A 19,244-nucleotide genomic window follows, 5' to 3' on the forward strand; every position below is an offset into this window, starting at 1 on the left:
GGGCCACAGGGCCAAGATGTTCCTCTCTATGCCCAAATCCTGGATAAAATGAGTTACAGGGTAAATCACAGCCCAAGTCCAGGATTAGGAGCTGGAAAAAACAATCCCCAGGTGTGAGAGTTGTGTTAAGGAGCAGGAGTTTCCCGTGCTGTCCTGAGCACCCCGAGGGTGAGTTTGGGTTGGAAAAGTGGCTGGGGTGGGAAAAGCTGCCCCTGATCCTACTGGACCTTCAGGGGATGATTCCCAGCGTGGATCTGGCCTCAAACCCAAGAGGTTGGAAACCAAGTGCAGCCCTGCCTGTGCAGCAGTGGGGATGGGCAGGGATCGAGTGTGTGGGGGAACAGACGGAAGGAGGAGCCGTATGTAACAATTGATTTTCTGCTGTAATTGCTCCCTTTTTCCATCCTCACTGGAAACATTCCAACCCTGGCACAGCGCACCAAAATCCCTACAAAAGATCCCCTCAGGATCACCACCCACACCAGGCTGGCTTCTATCACCCCCCTCACCATTCCCGCCCCAAAACCACCTTCCGAAGGAATCCCCCCCTCTCCCTCTCTAGGAGTCCACGTTTGAGGATTCCGCGGATTTCGAGGCCGCCGGGAGCACACGGAACGCTCGGGAGCCGCAGTTTGGGGAGGTTCCTGCTCGTTTTGGTCCATTTGGGCTCCTTCCCGGCGGGTCTGGCCCGGCAAACGCGGGGGCGACCCGGGCTGTGCCCCCAGAGCCGCTCCGTCCGTGCTCCGGGTGTTTCGGGCCCCTCGGCGGGCGGCTCGGCCCCGCGCGGTGCCACCGAGTCCCTGCTCCGGGCCCGCTGTCCCCGGTGTCGGGATGCGGCCTAATTCCTGCGCAGCGGGTGCCACATGGAGACGGGCTTGCGGAGCGTGGCCAGCATCTGGTTCCAGTGCGTGGTGCCCATGCCGCTGGCCGCGGGCCCGATGAGCACGTGGCCCGTGTTGTCGCCGCGCCCGTCCTCGCCGCTCTCGGCCACCGTCACGCGCAAGGACAGCTCCTGGGGGGCACGGGGCTGTCGTCACCACACGCAGACCCCCCCGGACACGGGCCCCTGTGCCCTCTCCGAGGGGACCTGCACCCACGAGGCCAACGCATCCACGCATCCCAAGCCCAGAAAATCGCCACCCAACCTGCTGTACCCCACATACACACGGCCCTCTGTGCCCTCACCCCGTTCAAACCCAGTCCCTGCTGTTGAAACCCCCCCAAGCCCCTACAAACCCACCCTCCTGTTCCCCCCACACTTACACATCCCCCTCTTTTCCCCACATGCCCTAAATCCATGCCCCTGCCCACATACCGAACCATCCCTGTGCACCCTGCTATATCCCAACCCACGTATCCATATCCCTCCCAAGAGTTCCCCACACGCATCCCCTCTCCAGCAGCCACTTCCACACATCCACACCTCCCCAAACAGCCCCCACGCGTCCACCCCAAACCGGACCCAAACACACACAACCCCCACAGCTCCCAGGATGCCCCCAGAACCCCCAGGAGCTCCCCACTAGTGGGTTTGGGGAGCTTGAGGAGCACTGGGATGTGCCCCCCCCACCCCAGGCTGGGCCAGACCTGGAGCACGATGGCGGGCACGGAGAAGATCATGGCCTCGTTGAACACAGGGTTGGTGTCTCCCCTCTTCACCGCTGTCTTCTTCTTGCTGATCTTCCTCCCGTCCTGCAGCAGGTACACCTTGACGAAGGGATCTGCTCGGGGGGCAGAAGAAGGATCAGTCACACGTGTCCCCAGCCATGTGGACAAAGCAGGGGGACCCTTTGTGGTGGCCCTCCCCAGCAGGTCTGTCCTCACCGGGAGCCACTCCCGTGGAACAAATGGGACAAACCAGGACAAACGCCACCATGGAGCCCCCCTCACCTGCAGTCACCTTCCCGTTGCTCCACACGAGGTTCTTGGCTTTGACCACCACCACCGTGAGCCGCTCGGCCGTGGGCAGGTAACTCAGGGAGAGCAGGATCTCCCCCACCGTGTCCACCGCCTGCGGGACGCAAAGCCCAGGCTGTCACCCACCAGCCTGTCCCCAAAACCCTGGCTGGGAGATGGGGCACCCCCGGCTCACCTTGTTGGTGTCCTGCAGGTAGAGCCAGGCGTTGAAGGGGCGCGTGGCCAGGTCCAGGTCGGAGAGCTTGAGCTCGGCCACGCCGGTGCTGACGCTGCGCTCGTCCTCGTCGATGCCGAAGACGGAGAAGCGCAGGCTGTTCTCCTCCAGCGCCGCCGGATCCAGCGGCACCGAGAAGCGCTCGTCGAAGGCCACGGAGTAGGCGCTCCTCTGGATCTGCCACGGGAAGGGGGGAGCGCCCTGGCACCCACGGGGCTTGGGGCTGTGTCCCTGCTCTGCCCCGTTCCATGGGAATTGCAAAGACATCCCCAGGGCACCCCCCATCCAATGGGATGATTTATTCCTGACCCGACCACAGCAGCTGCTCAGCCACTGGGGTAAAAACCAGGGCTGTGACCTGCCCCAGTGCTCTCAGGTACATCCCACCCCCCTGGGAGCGCGGATGCGCAGCCGGCTTGGCCATATCAGGTGTCAGGATTTATGGATAGCAGGTACAACCCCCAGCCCTTCTCCAGGCAGAACCAACTCCTGAACGTGCCCAGTGGGAATGGTGCTGTTTGGCTGATGCTGTCCCTGTGTCACGTCATTCCCTGGGAGCAGAGGCAGCAGCAGCTGCCACGGCTCATCCTGCGGGTGCTGATCCCAAAGAACTGGCCGAGGGAAACTGCTCTAAAGTCATGGATTTTGGGGTGGTTTTTTTTCCCCTACTCCGGCCCTGTTTTAGCATCCAAGATGCCTCACACAAACCAGGGGTTTGTCCCATGGGATGGAAAGCTGCAACCCTGGACAGTGTGGAGCAAAGCAGATCCACCAGCTCCCCAAAGCCACCCAAATCTGGGTGGAGAAGGGACCCCTCTGTGGGGCTGTGTGACCCCAAAGCCTCCCAGGAGAGGGTTCATCTCTCCCAAGGACTCTCTCCTGTCTCAGCCTGCTCCTAACCCTGCTCCATCCCTGGCACGGAGGAGACAGATGTGGCACCTGCCATATCCCCCTTCCCAGTCCGTGCTCTCCCACTGGATACCACCAACCTCCAGAATCCCCAGGGACTCTGAAGTTCCTCTGTGGGAAGAGCAGATTTTACAGCCCTATGGATTTTACAGACTGTCTGTCTGCAGCCCACGCTGTATTTTGGGAGCTCTGGATCAAGCAAAACCAAACAGGAGCTGCTATTTAAAACCCCTCCAGAAGCACTGGAAAAGCTCCGGCTGGGCCTTTATCCGTGGCCTCGGGGCAGCCAAGGAGGTAAATTGTGCTGGTGAATTATAAATAACGATGCTAAATAATAAATATCTCCAGAGCATAAATAAAGAGCCGGAGATCTGGATGGGAAAATGGGCTAAAAGGGCACTGTGGAAATTCTGGAGGCAGCAGCCGGTGTGTGTGGATGGAGCAGCACCTCCAGCCCAGTGGAGAGATGCCTTAATGGGACGCACATTCCTACTCCTTGCTGGAACATCCTGATTAAATCAAACTGGCTCTGCAAAAAAGGAGCTGCTGGAAGAAAACTGAGGCTCCTGCTTTCCCACAAGCAGCTTTTGAGGCACTTAAAAAGGGAGGGTTTGCCCCAGATCCACCCCTATCAGTGCCGCCACGTGGATTTTCCGCTGCCACGCAGGGATGGAAAAGCGTTGGGGCTGCTGTGGGAAGGAGAGGGACTGTGGGGACTCGGGACTGTGGGGCCACGACAAGACACCAGCAGCACCTGCCCAGACTGCCACTGGCCCCAAATCCCACCCCAGGCCACTTCCTCCACCTGCCACAGCATCCCCAGGAGCAGGGACAGTCAAGCAGGAAAACTTGCCACCAGCCACGCTCGGAGATGACAGAGTGAGCCCAAATCCCAGCCAAGAGGGAGACATTCCTGCCTCTGCCAGGTTTCTGATGTGCAAACCCCACCTGGGACACCCCCCAAAATCCCATGCCAACCCAGAGCTCGCTGCTCCCACATCCCATCACTGCCTCGGGGAGCTGAGACCCCCCAAAATCCCTTGTCAACCACATCCAGCCTTGAACTCCATGCTCCCAAACCCCACCACTGCCTTGGGAAATGTGGCCAAGGGACGCTGCCACCCAAAATCCCAGGGCAATCCGTGTGCACAGGGGTCTGTGGGGGGCGTCCGGGTGGGAATGAAGGGCTCACCCGGGAGATGCCGACGATCTGCTCGGCCGGGAGGAGGCTGATCCGCATGAAGCAGGACTCGAAGCGCGTGTCCTCCTTCTCCAGCAGGTCCTTGCCCTGCAGCAGCGTCACGTGCAGGGCGGTCGCCCTCGCGTCGTACTCCATGGACACCTCCACCTGCCCCACCGTGAAATCCTGCCCGAAGTTGTTCCCGATGGACGAGATGGAGTTGAGGGAGTCGGCCGAGATGGATTTCCGCAGGGGGCCGCAGTGGGCCAGGCCCAGGTCTCTGCCCATCAGCTCCAGGCTGCCCAGCTCCTGGATGCTCTCCAAGGTGTCCTCTGCCCTCAGGCTGCTCTTGCGGGACGAAGAGCTCCGACCTGGCGCCCGCTGCGAGCCCGGGGCCAGCCCTCGCTGCCAGGGGAAGGAAAGCAGGCGCTGCCATCCATCCCATCCCTCCGTGCGGAGCCGGACAGCTGGGCTTCTACTTGGATGCATCCCGGCCCCCGCCTGGCCTCAAGCTGCCGCGGCAGCGAGCCCGGAGCTTCCCGCAGCTCCCAGCTCCAGCGATCCCCCCAAAAGCTCCGGCAGCACCAGGTCGCTGCCTGCGGCCGTTCCCCTGCGCGAGGGGATCCAGGAGAGATTCCCAGCCCTCCAGCGTCCCGCGTGCTGCAAAGGGAAAGAGGCGAACCCGACTTCCCCCCCTCACCTTGCTCCTGATGTCCGGACACGCCGCTCCGTACTTCTGCTCCAGGTACCGGTAGTCATAGTTGGGGAAGGGGGAAGGGGCCGGGTAGCTCCCGGAGCGCCAGAGCTTCCACAGGTTGATGGCTGCGATTCCCAGCAGCGCCAGGGCGCCGGCGGCGTAGAGCCCGATCTCCCAGCGCGGCGGGCTGGAGGCCGCTGCAGGGACAGGGGGCTCCGTGAGCCGCTCACAGCCCCGGGAGCGCGCCTGGTTCAGCCTCGGCTGCTGCCGCGCCGCGACCCCGGCTCCGAGCTCCGAGGATGGGATGGGATGGGCTCGGATAAACGGCAGCTCCCCCCCGGGCTCTGCAAACGGGCCGGGCAGAGGCTCTGCCAGCCAAAGAATGCCAGCCCTGCTTTGGCTTCCCCGGGAGGTGAAGTTCTGCGTCCCAGCCCCGCTTCCCAACGAGTGGCTGTGCCACTCCCGAGGTGCCGGGGGGGCCCTTTGCCAGCCGCGGCTCTGTCCCACGGACAGATGTGCCCGGCGCACATCTGCATCGCCCTCGGCCCCGCGGGACAGCCCCCGCTGCTGCCCGGGGATGCCAGGGAAAGCCGGGAGCAGGGAAAAGCCAAACGAGAAGCTGTCGGGAACGGGCAGAGCCCCGCGGGTGCCGCCGGAGCGAGCGGGGAGGGAGCGCCGGGCTCGGTTCCTGCTGCATTGCACCAGCCTCCATCACTCCCGCGCCGAACCGGCACCAGCCGCTCCGTGCGACACAGAAAAAGGGGGAAAGAGAGGATTTCTCATCCCGGAGCGCTGCCGGGGAGTCCTCCGGCATCATCACGCCGCAGCGCTCCCTCCTTCGGAGCCGGAAAAAGCCCAAAGCCAGGCTGAACTCCCACATCGCATCCGAGCGCAGGGACAACCTGCTGCTCCCCGCAGCCCTCCTCCAGCGGGAACTGCGGAAGGAACTGAGTATTCGCATCCAAAGCACCTGCTTTGGATCCGGGAGCAGCCCCCAGGGATCTCCCGGGTTAAACATTGGGGTGGGACCCGGGTCCTGCTGCCTCCACCCCGGCACAAACCCCTCAAGGGCTCTGCTTTATCCCTGCGTCCCGGCTAATGATGCTGTAGGAAGCAGCTGGAGGCTCCCCGTGCCAGAGCTCCCAGGCTCCTGCTATGCCGGAGAGGCAAAACCGGGAATAAAATTGGGAATAAAAATAAAAATAGCAGAATAATCTTTTACTGGCTCCTACCTCTGAGTAACTCCAAGCGCAAATCCCAGCTGAGCTGGAACCTGCTTCCCCCTCATTCCTGCCCGTTTCCGAGAGCTGAGCTCTCATGTTGGAAAACTTGGAGGTTTTAAGGGTTTTACCCTTGTTTTAGGAAACAAAACCCCGCGGGCACATGGAGCAGAGGGTTCTCCCCATGGGAAGCAGCAAGGACCAGCCATCCCTTCCCCCCGAAAAACCTCGGTGTGAGCGCCAGCAGCTCTGCCCCAAACCCTTCCCAGGCTCCCTGGGGAGGACTCACCACTGAAGCGGGATCTGCTTACGTGCCCCGTGTCCATGGCAAACGCTCCCGGCGAGCGGGACAGCCTGGAATGAGCGAGACACCGCGTTAGGATGAAGGGGAAGAACCCGAAAAGGGAATGCCTTGTGATTTTCCAGCAGGGACGCTCCATCACTGCTCCCCCTCCATCGCTGCCGGCCTTGGCTCCCCTTCCAGGCGCTGAGCAAACGCTCTGGAGCCTCTGAGCCACCGGCAGGAGCTGAAGGGGGGACAGGAACCCTCGGGAAGGGGCAGAGCCGCTCCATTTACCTCGGGAGCGTTTAACAAGCGACATTCCCAACCCCTCTGTGTGCGTGGACATCTCCCCTCCAGGAGCCCTCAAAGCCCTTTGCTGCTTTTCCAGCTGAAACCTTCCTTTGCCTCCTGCAGTTTCTCAGCCTCTCCCGAGGGGTGCCCTGGCCCCAGCCCAGGGGGGCAGCCCCATTCCCCCATTTTGGGGTCACTGCGGGGTTTAGGGGATGCTGTTGCCCAGGAATCAGCTCCTGCAGCGGGAAAGCTGCGTCGCCTTCCCCTCCCCCGACAGGGCTTTTCCCAGTCGAGTCCAAAGGAAGCTGCTCTGCCAGGCAGATCCCAGCACAGGCAGCACGGATGCTGAGGGGGATTTATCCAAGCCAGCTGTTCCTGCTATGAGAAGGGGGTTTGGAATCCCCAAAAACACCCAACAAGGAAATCCAACGGGAACTGACCAGCACCCCCTGTTCCCTGGCATCCCTGCTGGGGGATCACAGACCACGGGGAGCTGGTGGGATCCCACAGACCCCCACGGGGACACAACCTCAGCACTGCACCTAAAGCCCCACACACGTCCCTCAGAGCCCCTCAGCCTCTCCCCAGAATTCCCAAAGCCCACTCGTGGAGCTGGATCCACCTTGGACAGATGATCCCACAATATCTGGGCCCCAAATTCCAGCTCCCCTCGGATGCTCACAGCCTCAGGCACTGCGGGAGGTGATCAACTCTCCCCCCCCAAACCATCCAGGCTTGGATTTTAAAGGGCAAAAGTGGGAATTTCACGACACGGAATATCACCTGTGCTGGCCTGGCCCCCTCTGCAGGGGCACACAGCCCATCCTTGGGGTAACAGGAGGAGGGGGAGCCCTAATGTCACCCGAAGTGACAGCGATGCTGGGATGGGGCTGGGAGGTGCCCAGCTCCTCCCCGCCCTCCTCCCTCTGGCACAGATCCCCCTGTGCAATGGATAAAACAGTCCCATCCTGGCTGGGCTCGTGTCCCGGGCTGAGCTCAGCTCAAGGCACACTTTGCTGTTTAGTGCTGAAAATTGACATCTCAACAGACCAACGTGACAGAGATTTACCCTAAACTGCCTCTTTTCACGCCCTGAAAAGCTCCTGTACCCAAGCAAGGGGCTCTGTTCCTCTCCCTGCTTCCCAATTATTTTTAATATGAAAATAGCAAAGTTTTCAGGACCAGCTTTCCCTGCAGGAGGACAAACATCCCCTTTAAACCCCCTCCATCTCTTCCCAATTTCTTCTGGAAATTAGAAGGAATTTCTGATTTTTCCTTTCTTTCAGAGCTTCCACCCCCAAAACCTCCCTCTCTAATGAGCTCTAAGCAGCAAGTCAAGCAGATTTCCAAGGCATCACCACGAAAGAGACTGCGGTGCTCAGCACTGGGATGAAACCCAGAGGTATTTTCCTATTAGGAGAGCAGCATCAATCTCCCCTGAGCGAGGAAACGGGGGTGGAGGAGCTCGGGGAACGATTTATGGCGCTTTTTTTTGTTAACTAAGCTCTTCCCCGGAGCGTTGCATGGAGCTGCTCCGACATCCCCCTGACCTGCTGCTCAAATCCCTGGGAAATCAAGCCTGAGGCATTGGGAAGGGAACAGGCACCGCTCTCCCACTGCTGGCAGCACAGGGATAGATGGATTTTTCACCCACAGACCTCAAGATCAGGCTGCAGAGCCCTGGTTTGGGGTGCAGAGACCAAGAATGGGGGGCAGAGTCCCAGGTTTGGGGCGCAGAGCCCTCTCCATCCATCCCAATACCCCAACGCAGCCTCATTTTCCTCGGGAGCTGCTGCAGAGCTCAGCTCCCTTTTCCCTGCTTGGAGGGACAATAAAACAGCATCAAAGCCACCTGTCCCCCCTGGAAAAGGGGGTCCCCCAGCCTTCAGGGGGTTGTCACCTCACTGCTGCCAAGGCCCCAGGCACAGCAACCCCAATTGCTGGTCCCAGAGCACCGGTACCAGCCTGGCTACGACCCCTCCGAGCACGCTGCAGTCCCCAAACGTCCCGATCCAGGTTCCAGCGATGTCCCTGCTCATCCTCCCTCCCTGTCCTGCCCCAGACACCCGTGCCCGGTGTGCCGAGCCCGGCCTAAACGCAGCTCAGCGGCGAGGCCGGTCCCGCAGCGCTGCTGGGCCCCTTCCAGCCCTGTCCCGCCCCCTCCGGCCCCCGGCCTCCATCCGCAGGGCACAGAAGCGGGATGCAGTCTGCTCCCGGCACGAATAAAGACGCATCCCAAACTTGCCAAAACAGAAGGATTTGGGCTCTGCTCTCCCCCAGCGCCCTCCCCAGCCCCCCGCAGGGCACACGTCCCACCCACGGGCACCCAAAGCGGCGCCCCCCGCGCTTTACCTGGACAGGTACAAATCCTCAGGGACCTGCGGGGAGCGCGGGGACCCCCGGGCGGCCCCGGCATCCGCCGAGCTGCGTCCGCTCCCGGGGCGGGGGGGAAGCTGCGAGCCCCGGGGCCCGCCCGGCCGGCGGTGGGGACCGGGCAGAGCCCCCCGCGCCGCCCGGGGGTCCCCGAGCCCAGCCCCGGGATCCACGGATCTCCCCACCCCCGGGGAGCGGGCAGAGCCCCCCGCGGCTGCCCGGGGGTCTCTGCGGCTCCGGAGCCCAGCCCCGGGATCCGGGATGTCCCCCCACGGCCGGGATGCTTCCCGGCGGTGCGGGACCGGGAGCGGCTCCGCTCCCTCGCCCAGCCCAGCCCGGGGCGGAGCCGCCGCTCATCCGTGCCATGAGCTGGGCGGTCTCTGCGCTCGCCAGACCCTCCCCGGGGGCTCGGCTCGGCCCAGCCCGAACCCCCCGGCAGAGCCTGCGGACCCCGGGGGTCTCTCGCTCTGGTTTGCCTCCCAGCTTTCCTGAGGTAGTCGCCATAAAAAACCCTCAACGAAATTCACCCCAAACCCTGCAAACGCACCCCAAATCCCAGCCAGGAGTGAGGAGGATAACGCCAGACCCCTCACCCCACACCAGAGACCCTCTGCTGTGCGCTTGGCCATAGCAGCCTCCCCCAAATCCCCCAATGCCACTTCCCAGGGACTCCCTGGTCCATCCCACCGCATCTCTGCATCTCCAGCTGCTCCTCCTCACGGGCCCTGAGGAGCGTTTCGCTGCATGGGGCCCCACATCCCCTCTCCTTGTCCCTCAAAGGGCGCAGAGCCCCTTGGGGTCTCTGGATCACCACCCCAAACGGAATCCTTGGGTTCTCCCTTGTCCCAAACAGCTTGTTCCAGCTGTGTATCCCTCCTGGGGCCATCCAGAAAGGTCTTGCCTTTGGATGCTCCTAAGAAAACCCATCAGATCCTCTCCCTCTGCACCAAGAGGTGGAATCTTTTGGGATCTGGCCCCAAAAGCTCCTCATGCAGTTTGGCTCCGTGCCAACCACAGCCTGACACCGTGACCATCGGAAAAACTGTGCCTACACACCTTTCCAGGGGATCTTCCCTTTCCCTGCCTTCGTATCCATGGCTTCAGCCACCTGACCTCACAGGCCAGGCGACTTCCAGGGCAGCATGGAGCAATTTCAGACAGCAGGAGAAACACTTCGCTTGGAGGAAACGGAATAATTGGGATTTTGTGGGGAGAAAACACCCACACACGCTGAGCAGAGGTGGGGTCAGGAGCCATGGAGCAGTGTGACATTCCAGAGGGACCTGCAATTCCCAGGAACACCCACCACATCCAGCCACGGGGGCCAGCTCAACCCTGGCTGCAGGCTCCCTGCTCTGCACTGGGAGATGCTCCCGTGATCTTCCTGGTAGGAAGCTCACTTTCAGGGAGGAAACAGCAAGTTTTGACTGTACCAAAAACTGGGTGGGAGAGCTGCCTCATCCTGCAGCCAAGGCTCCTTTCCTTTCCATGGGGCTTCCTGGCTCTCCCCTGGGCACAGCTGGAAAAGAGCAGGCCATGATCCTTCCCCAGGGATGTGGCAGGCTGTCCCTCTGCAGCACTGCCCGGGACCCAGCACCCTCCTGCCTGCAGGGCACCTCGGGGCTCACCACTCCAGACTCTGGGCAAAAGTGACTCCCAGGGCTGTTCCAGACGGGATGGGATCAGGCTGAGGTTTGGAACTGTCCGAATGCCCCAGCTGGGCACCGGGATTCCTCCAGCCTCACACAGACACCAACCCTCCTATTGAAAACCCCTCCTTTTTAAAGCCAGCACTTACCTTTGGCCAAGCTCTCCGTGAAATCAGGGTGACCATAGGTGGGACACCTGTTCCAGGTGAGTCGGACACCCCAGTGTGCGGGAGCAGGAGCCCTCCACCTCTGCCCTCTCCGCAGGGAGGGTCCCATTTCAGGCCATGCCAAATGTTATTCCCACGAGGACTCTCGGCTTCCTTCCACCTCCTCACGATGAGGCTGCTTTGAGCACTGCCTCAAGACGATCACAAAGGATTCCTAAATCCAGGCGAGTTTGTGACTGCCAGAGCCCCTTTTTCCCTGAAAACCTGGACACACACCTTACCTCAAGGCCCAGCATCCGTGCACCCATCCCATGTGCTGGAGGGGGCACCGCCCGACCCCCTCGGGCCCCGGCTCCATGTGTGAGGTGACAAGAGAGGACCCATGTCCCAAAGGACAAACCAGCACACAGAACTAAATGGGCAGGATCCAGACTATCCCTGGGATCCCTTGGATGCAGACAGATGAGCCAGTGGCTCATGTGTGAGGCCAAATCTCCCGGATCCTTCTGGATATTCCTCACCAGGTGTTGCCAGTGCAGGTAAGCGGCCCTTTGGCGGGAGGGGGGTGCAGGGACAAGTCCCCCCAGGTCACCTGGCCACCCCCCCAGCTGGGGATTCCCAACTTCCAGACTGCCCGTTGCCCACTTTTTATGAGTGGAAAGCATTTGGGACACTAAAGCTGGGAATGCTGGCTGCCATCCCCACACAAGACCAAGCAGGATTAAAACCCAGCTGTGTGCTGGGCAGCAAGTCTGCAAGCTCCTGCCACCTCAGAAGCTTGGGGTTGCACTCTTGGAGCTGTACTGTGGTGTGTGTCTCATTTTCTTCTGGATAAACCCTTCCCTGGAAAACAGCCAGATTGGATTAAGCAGGGACAGGGTGACGTCGGTGCCCGGGACAGTGACGCGAGGGCTCGGAGCGGAGGATACAGAATCCACGTGGATGAGTGCAGCTCTCACATTTTGGAAAAATGACCTGGGGAAACAAAGCAGCCCAGGCTTCCCATTCCCCTTCCAGGATGCTGAGTCACCAGCAGAAACACTGCCTGGCTCAGGATGCTCCCTGGCTGGGCTGTGCCAGGGACGTGCGGTGTGACACTGCAGGGAACAGCTTTCCCAGAGACCCCTCACTCTGGAGCCATCCCAGGAGGAATGGGGCAGCGACAAAGGGTGGCAGAGCCTGATGTGCCCCTGTCAGACCCCGGAGCAAACCCCCCCAGGTGGGGACACAAACCCAGCTGAGGACAAAGCAGGGAACCCCAGACCGACAGGACACTCCCGGTTTCTGCTTGTGACACATTTTACTCCGCAGAGCGAAGGCAGGTTGACCTTTCTCACTTCACCTTCCCTTACATTTAAGAGATGACCGAGACTAAAAGAGAAATTAAAAATAAGAGCTAAGGAGAAGTTGCCTGTCCCCCCAGAGCTGGGACACACCAGCCGAGTGCCGCAGGCCGCTCCGGGACGCTGGAAGCCGGCGGGATGCCCTGCGGAGGGGCTGGAACAGCAGCGTGCTGTGGTACATCCTGTGCAAGGAACGCAGCGTGGCCACAGGCCCCCGTGTACCCGCGGCCATCTCGCTCAACCCTTCACCCAAGCCTCCTCCGCAGCTCCAGGTAGTTCCAGCAGGAAGAACAGCATTCATTTCCCGTGCCTGGTCTCTGTACGCTCCAAAACAAGTGTTCCTAGTGCCCCAGCGCCCCACGGAGCTCTCAGTTCCCTGGGAATGCAGCAGCAGATCCCTGTGTGCCGTGCTCTGAGCCCCCTGCCTCCACACCTGGTTCCGAGGAAGACGCGCAGCACCCGGTGAGGGCCCCGCCCCGTGCGCGGGGTCGGCGTTGACCTCCCTCCACACCGACTTCCTCTGGCCCTGCCCAGGTGGCACAAGGAGAGGGGGGGCTGTGTCAGTGCCATCCTCCCCGAGAGGATTCCCACACGCCAGAACGCTAACAGTGACAATTAGGAGTTAGGTAGGATAAGGTTGGGACCGCGCACCAGGCCCGCTCGGGCACCGCGAGTTCCTGTCAGCCGCGTGTCCGCGCTCAGAGCTTCCTCTCGCGGAGTTTGTCCCCGCTGGGCTCATCCAGCAGGGCCGAGTGTCCATCCCCGTTGCTCAGGCATTTGTCCCTCTCGTGCCTGTGCTCCTGCTTCTGCCGCCGGATCTCCTTGTACCGCAGGGTGATGTCCCTGCAACACACACAGCACACCATTCCAGCCCGCAGGAAGAACGGCACGGCAACCTGCTCTGCACCAGGCTTCCTGGGATAACAACTCACTGGAGCCCCTGGCTGGGCGTTTCTGCAGCTGCTGATGGCACTGATTCACGGGCAGTTCGTGTTTCTGGCTGGTGGCTTGGCTCTTCCCACCTCTGCCACAGCACAGCAGCCAATCCTGCAGGAGCAGCCACTGCCGCCCCTCCACACACCACTGCACTTCAATCAATCATGGAAGGATTTGGGTTGAAAGGGGTCTTAAAGCCCATCCCATTCCACCCCCTGCCATGGGCAGGGACACCTTCCACTGTCCCAGGCTGCTCCAAGCCCCGTCCAACCTGGCCTTGGACACTTCCAGGGATCCAGGGGCAGCCACAGCTTCCCTGGGCACCCTGTGCCAGGGCCTCCCCACCCTCACAGGGAAAAAGTTTTTCCCCACACCCCATCTAACCCTGCCCTCTGGCAGTGTGAAGCCATTCCCCCTTGTCCTATTCCTCCAGTCCCTGACATGCAGAGTCCCTCTCCAGCTTCCTTGTGGGCCCCTTCCAATACTGGAAGGCTGCTAACTCCTGAGGGCCTGTGCAGCTGCTTTCCGTGATCCAGACAGGAAACTGCCAGGACCAGGCCCTGTTTATTTCAGGACTTGCACCCACCCAGGAGAGCTGTGCTCTCTCCCCAGGCAGTCCCGGGGAGCATGTTTGAGGATGGGGGTTGAACAAATCCCCCTAAAGCCCTGGCCAGCCCCAAATGCAGCCCCACTCACCGAATGAAGAAGCGCCAGGCTGTCCAGGTGAGCACCAGGATAATCCCCAGGATCCAGCACTGGGTGATGTAGAAGGGCAGGGAGAGGGTGAGCGTGTAGGGATCGTACTTGACAACGATCAGGAACTCCGTGGCAGTAATAGCAGCAACCAGCCAGGCCTGCTGGCCCAGCTTCTTGTGGAACTTCCTGCAGGAGAAACACAGACAAAACCATCTCATTGCTGTCAAGTTAGGGATGTGGAGAAATCTGCACAAAAAGACAGCTGGGGCAGTGATTTCACTCAGCTTTGCACAGTCCTACAAGCCTAGTTCAGATCACACATGCACTAAGGCTCTGCAGGATGACACTTGCACGGTGGTGTTACTTCAGTTTCCTCGCAGAGGCTCTAAAAGCAAGCAAAGTTAAACTTCATCACCACACAATGGAGGGAAGCGTCCCCATTCCCAGGTAAACCCACATGAAACGATTCTCTGAGCAGCCTGAGACCAGCTGATGTTCAGGGTATGGCTCCAAGCAGGAGCTTCTCACACACGAGGCCCAGAGCTGTCTTTGACACCAATGTGTAGCTCAAGCTACACCAAACCATCCAAATACCCCGGGAAAAAGCACGGAATAAATCGAGTGTAGGTGATTGCTGACGCAGAGGGGATGAGTGCATTCCTTCTTAAAAGGTATCCTGCCTGGATCAGCTCGGATGAAAGGGCTGCAGAAACTGCTCCAGGTGGTGACAGATTAAATAGGCAGAGACCAGCCCTAACTCACAGGCAGGGAGATGAAAGGAAGCAGCAGATCTCTCACAGGGAATTCCAGCTGCTGGGATGATGAGGGCAGCTTTCTGCTCTGCTGGACTGCTTCCTCCTCTGCCATCCTTTCCCTGATAACGGAATCGAAGGTAACCCCAACACAAGAGCTGTGCAGCCCCAAGGCAGCCGAGAAGAGAGCTGGTTTCCTGCCCTAACACTCAGGAAAGAGGTGAAAGGTTTTTCTTGTGATGAAGGAGCTAAAATTCATGGCCTTGATGCAGACTCCCTGGAAGTGACAGGAAGACTCCAAGCGGGAACGTGGGACTAGGGTCAAGTGCTACAGGCTGTTGCATCAAGACATTCCTGGTCAGGAACACTTCACACATCCAGTCCTCGGGAACTCGGGCAGCACGTGGATCAGGACGGCAGTGGGGTGTGTGAGGGCTGGAGAAAGCTCCACCCCTCTTCTGGGACTACGGCAATTCCAGGCACTTCACTGTCACCACGCTCAGCCCAAGGCCCTGCAAGCAAAGCCCCAGAACTGCCTGCGGACACTCAGCATCCTGAATGGGAAAAAGAATTCTTCAAGTTGGAATTTCACTGCTTTGCAGACCCAACACCGCAGGGCTGGCTGGAGAGACCTCATCAGTTCATCCCAGACAATCCCATCACCACCAGACAAGGCAGTGAGCCACGTTTCTGTCAAGGAAGGGCAGTGGGATGTTCCAGTCTTTGAGCATTAAGAGTTTCCAAAAGGAAAAGGTCAGCAAGGTTTCCCACGTGATGTAAGCTGGGAGCCTCTGGTACAGCCTGCTCTTCCCAGCAGCTTCTCCCTACAACACCACGGGAAGAATCCTGAAGGATCCTTGGCTTGAAATGATGTGCCAGTGAAGCTGGCAAACGGGGGCAGATCCTCTCTGCCTGGATGGCCTGGAATGCAGGAAGGGATGGCAAAACCCTCTGCGGAGAAGGTACCAGGTAAGAGCTCAGCTCTGCCCTTCTGCAGGAGCAGCCTGATGTCAGCTCTGGGGGGCATCAAGCAGAGCCAGGAAGGCCAGGATGTGGGGGCAGCCACCTCCCCCAGCAGGGAACGTGGCAGGAGGCGGCGGCAGTGCCGGGGGCACGCAGCTCGGGATGAGCTGCTCCAGCTCGCGGAAGGAACGGCAGCAATTGGAACCAGGGGTGAGGCACCGGCGACGGATGGCTCTCCCAAATTCCAGTGTTATGCCACGTGGTGGAACAGAGGGCAAAGGAGCTTTTCCAACCCCACCACAAGAAGATGAATGGCGCTAAGGAGAGGAGCTCGGCAGCAAGGCAGAGACTCTTCTTACCTGTGAGTTGGAGGCACGTCCCAAACCAGTAGGTCCAACACCAAGGGCAGGGCATCCTGCCCCTGCGGAATGTCCTGAATTCCGACTAAGCAATGTGGGCTGGCCCTTCTTCCCACTTCTAGGAGTCAAAGCCTTGCAAGGGAAACTGATCTTCAGACAATGTTGGAACCCTAAATTCTGAACACAGACACTTTTTTGCGTTGGTCAGCGACAGACAATGAACACCCCTGGAAGCCAGACAGTGCCTTAGGCTGAGGATGTGGGCTCAGGCAGGTTGTGACATTAAAAGAAAAGGTGATTTTGAGAACAAAGCTTTCTCAGCTCTCACATGGTCTGCAGAAACAAAAGCAGCGAGGACAAATATGATGCTGAGGTGGGAACAGTCTCAAGTACATGCACTGCTGTGTGTGGTGCTTCACCTGCAGCACATCCTTCTACTGAGGGCCTCTGACCTGCAAGAGGATGCCAGGAGAGCTCTGGAGGGCCAGGGGGAAGACAGCTCAAGGAAAGAAGTGCCTTTAAGAATCACATTTTTTAGTCTGGGCCCTGATGTCCCCAGAGGGCACATCCAAGGACTGCAGTTCCTGGCTCTCGGTCTGGAATCGGAGCACGGAGCTCCTCTGCCCACGAGCCAGTGGCACTCCAGCTCATTTCCACACTCCCTTCTCCACAGAGAGATCATTTACCAGACACTGAGGTTAACACAGTGCACACACAATGCCCTTAACAACAGCTGCTCTCTGACCGGGGGCAGTGAGAGTGGTACCTCCAAAACAAAGGAACACGAAGCGGGATGCTTTGGGATTAGGCCTTTTTTGTCCCTGACAAGCTGAACTAGTGCCCGAGATGGATGCCAGCAAGCTGGAGCAAGTTCAAAACAAAGCACGTGGAGCCCGACATGGGAAGTACAGAGAGGTGGGGCTTACGGGTCGTCCATGAAGTCATAGATCTCCCTCATGGCCACTCCTCCCACGTTGACAAAAAACACGAGGCGTAGCAGCACCAAGTAGTGTTCGGGGGGCATCCACAGCACGAACTTCAGGTAAAACGTGTTCAGCTCTGCCAACAAAAACTGGGAGAAAGGACACGTGGATTACATTTGGAAAACGCCAGTGGATGAAGCCTGGAATGCCCCTCTCTCCCTGCAGGGCTCCCCCTGCCCATTTCTCAGCCCTGCTCAGCATCACTGAGTGAACCACCAGCACCAACCCAAAAAAACCAACTGGGTTTTTAAACATTTCCTCTACGTTGGAAGAGGCACCAAAAACAGCTGCACAAGCAGTATCCTCAAATTTCAAACATGTTTGTGAACTTCAAAGAAAGAGCCTGAAGTACCAGCAGAAGCACTGAGGACAGATCCCAAAAGCACAGCTTTTCCTTTCCCTGTCCTTTAAAACCCACCATAACAAGAGGCACGAGCTGCACATCCTGGGGGGCTGGGCTGGGTTGTTTTGTCTCAGTTATGCAAACTCACCCTGAAAGCCAACTCGGGAAAGTTGATTATAAATCAAGAGCAAAATGTTCTCTCAAGCAGCTGCCCTGGCAATGTGCTTAAGGGAGCAGAGAGACACCAGAGTGTCACTTCAAAAGAAGTGATAACAAAGGGCATTAAGCATTGCTTAAGCCCAAGGAGCGAGCCAGAACCTGAAGCTGCTTAGAACCTGTCAGCTGAAGCTGGGATGTGCTGAAAGAAACATAATCCCGCAGTCCAGTATAAATTCACTGGGATCTCTGTTGCAGCAGCACCTCAACCCCAATTTCTTCAGGGTGCAACCAGCAACCTTTTGGGGAAACATCTGTTTTATTTACACTCAGTCACTGCTCCCACAAAGCAGGCCTGGAGTACCACATGAGCTTGGCCGATGTGTCCTGCAGCAGGAAGCAGGTGCTGGGAGCTTGTTCTGGCAAACACAGAGTTCTGTCCTGTGCCACGGAACCTGGATCATGCCCAGTGCCTCTGGATCACCCCAAGTGTCACGGGGACGGGTTTAATTCAATTTCACAGCTGCTGGGTTGAAATAAGTTTGAGTTGCTCAGAGCAGAGCCAAGTGACATCCCACGGACGGCACAAAGGCCAAAGTCCCCTGGCTGGCAAAGGGGCAGGAGTGGGGAAAAAGGCATTTAAACTGCCCAGTTCACCCTCCCTATCAGTGTCACGTGGGTGACAAGTTCTGTTCCACAGGCACAGGTACGAATTTCAGACGCTGCATTCCCAGCATGAAACAATTCCACCCCCTCAGGCGCTGTGTGTGCAGTGAAATATTTAAAAAATGAAAAATCCAGGAGAACTGAATTATTTAGGCAGATCTGTGCTTCAGGAGTGAGCTCAGAGGAGCCCGAGGCCTTGGATACAGCCCTTTCCAGCTGTAACATGACCTGTACCTGCATAAAACCAAGGGATTTGAGCTGCTTTCACCCACAGTCGATGCTTTGGGGAACAGCAAATTGCTGAAAACCCAGAGATCCCACTTTATATCGCTCCCATTGCCAGCAACAGTGTTCAGCAAGCAAGGACAACCCTTCCTGCGGTGAATCTGTCACCTGTCCCAGAGACACGGACACAGCTCTGCGGGACTGGGAAGGGATCCCTCCCGGCCTCAGCTTCAGGAACATCCCCAGCGCTGCAGCCTGAGTTACAGGAGCTGGAACCAGGGCACAGGAGCGCCAGAGAGGTGTCCTCACCACGAAGATGATGCCGCAGACTGCGAGCCACCTGCGCAGGCTGGAGGCCGGCTTCCACTCGAACTTCACCCAGCTGTACGGGGTGAACTGGAACACGATCCTCTTCATCTTGCCTCTGGAAAAGAGCAAAATAACCACTGCAGCTTGAAGGCAAGGCAAGAGGCATCTGCCAGCGCTTCCACTTGAGACACCAGTTCAGATATGCAAAACGCCTCCGTTTACTCCATTAAAATCACAACTTAATGAGATTAGCTCTGAGCTTGTTATTTCAATTATCAATTTAAGCTTTAATATAGTACACCCCGTGTTGTAAGCAGTTCTGCTCTGCTCAGCAAAGACACTACACAGCACGACGGGGCATTACTGGTACACGACTACAAGGGATTTATTAAATTTTAATTCCCAGCGTCCCAGTTCCCGTGAAGTTCTGGTTACTAGGGAATGCAGAAAGACCAAACAGATCCTTGCTGTGAATGGGAGTAGGATGCCAGCTGGGATTCCCGCACCTCCTTAAACCATTTCATTAAATAAGCTCACTTCCATCGGGCAATGCCTGGGACACACAGGTGTATTTCCAGCAATGCCACCCACAAGGTGAATAAAACTCTCAAAC

The 19,244-nt window shown here is 58.8% G+C and overlaps 2 protein-coding genes across 6 annotated transcripts in view; both read right to left on the bottom strand.

Moving 5' to 3' along the window:
• Positions 1-364: 364 nt before the first annotated feature.
• Positions 365-9,437, bottom strand: SYT12 (synaptotagmin 12). 2 transcript variants are annotated; one of them, XM_048306752.1, is made up of 8 exons: positions 9,064-9,437; positions 6,427-6,491; positions 4,921-5,114; positions 4,233-4,625; positions 2,093-2,308; positions 1,891-2,011; positions 1,588-1,721; positions 365-1,012 (listed from the first exon to the last, which is right to left on the bottom strand). In XM_048306752.1, exons 2-8 carry the CDS (start codon positions 6,461-6,463, stop codon positions 839-841), a joined length of 1,269 nt encoding a protein of 422 aa, XP_048162709.1. In that variant the 5' UTR covers positions 6,464-6,491; positions 9,064-9,437; the 3' UTR covers positions 365-838. The 2 variants fall into 2 exon arrangements, with proteins under 2 accessions (XP_048162709.1, XP_048162708.1); XM_048306751.1 differs by lacking the exon at positions 9,064-9,437 and adding an exon at positions 6,715-8,882.
• A 2,744-nt stretch (positions 9,438-12,181) lies between these two features.
• The window catches only part of PTDSS2 (phosphatidylserine synthase 2), a 30,012-nt gene continuing 22,949 nt past the window's right edge, over positions 12,182-19,244 (bottom strand). For all 4 annotated transcript variants that reach the window (XM_048306732.1, XM_048306733.1, XM_048306734.1 and 1 more), the window contains 4 exons: positions 18,632-18,746; positions 16,876-17,021; positions 13,876-14,061; positions 12,182-13,086 (listed from right to left, as the gene is read on the bottom strand). In XM_048306732.1, coding sequence (XP_048162689.1) covers positions 12,942-13,086; positions 13,876-14,061; positions 16,876-17,021; positions 18,632-18,746 — 592 coding nt within the window. In that variant the 3' untranslated portion in view covers positions 12,182-12,941. The remainder of the gene's footprint in view (positions 13,087-13,875; positions 14,062-16,875; positions 17,022-18,631; positions 18,747-19,244) is intronic.

This window comes from Corvus hawaiiensis, chromosome 6, assembly GCF_020740725.1.
Source record: "Corvus hawaiiensis isolate bCorHaw1 chromosome 6, bCorHaw1.pri.cur, whole genome shotgun sequence".
NCBI classification, from domain to species: domain Eukaryota; kingdom Metazoa; phylum Chordata; class Aves; order Passeriformes; family Corvidae; genus Corvus; species Corvus hawaiiensis.

Excerpts from the sequence above, each read along its gene's own strand:
- SYT12 (XM_048306752.1), bottom strand. The coding sequence starts at position 6,463 with ATGGACACGGGGCACGTAAGCAGATCCCGCTTCAGTG. Across the intron at positions 1,722-1,890 it reads CAACGGGAAGGTGACTGCAG|ATCCCTTCGTCAAGGTGTAC; the intron begins GTGAGGGGGGCT and ends CCCCCCGAGCAG. Across the intron at positions 1,013-1,587 it reads TGCCCGCCATCGTGCTCCAG|GAGCTGTCCTTGCGCGTGAC; the intron begins GTCTGGCCCAGC and ends CGTGCCCCCCAG.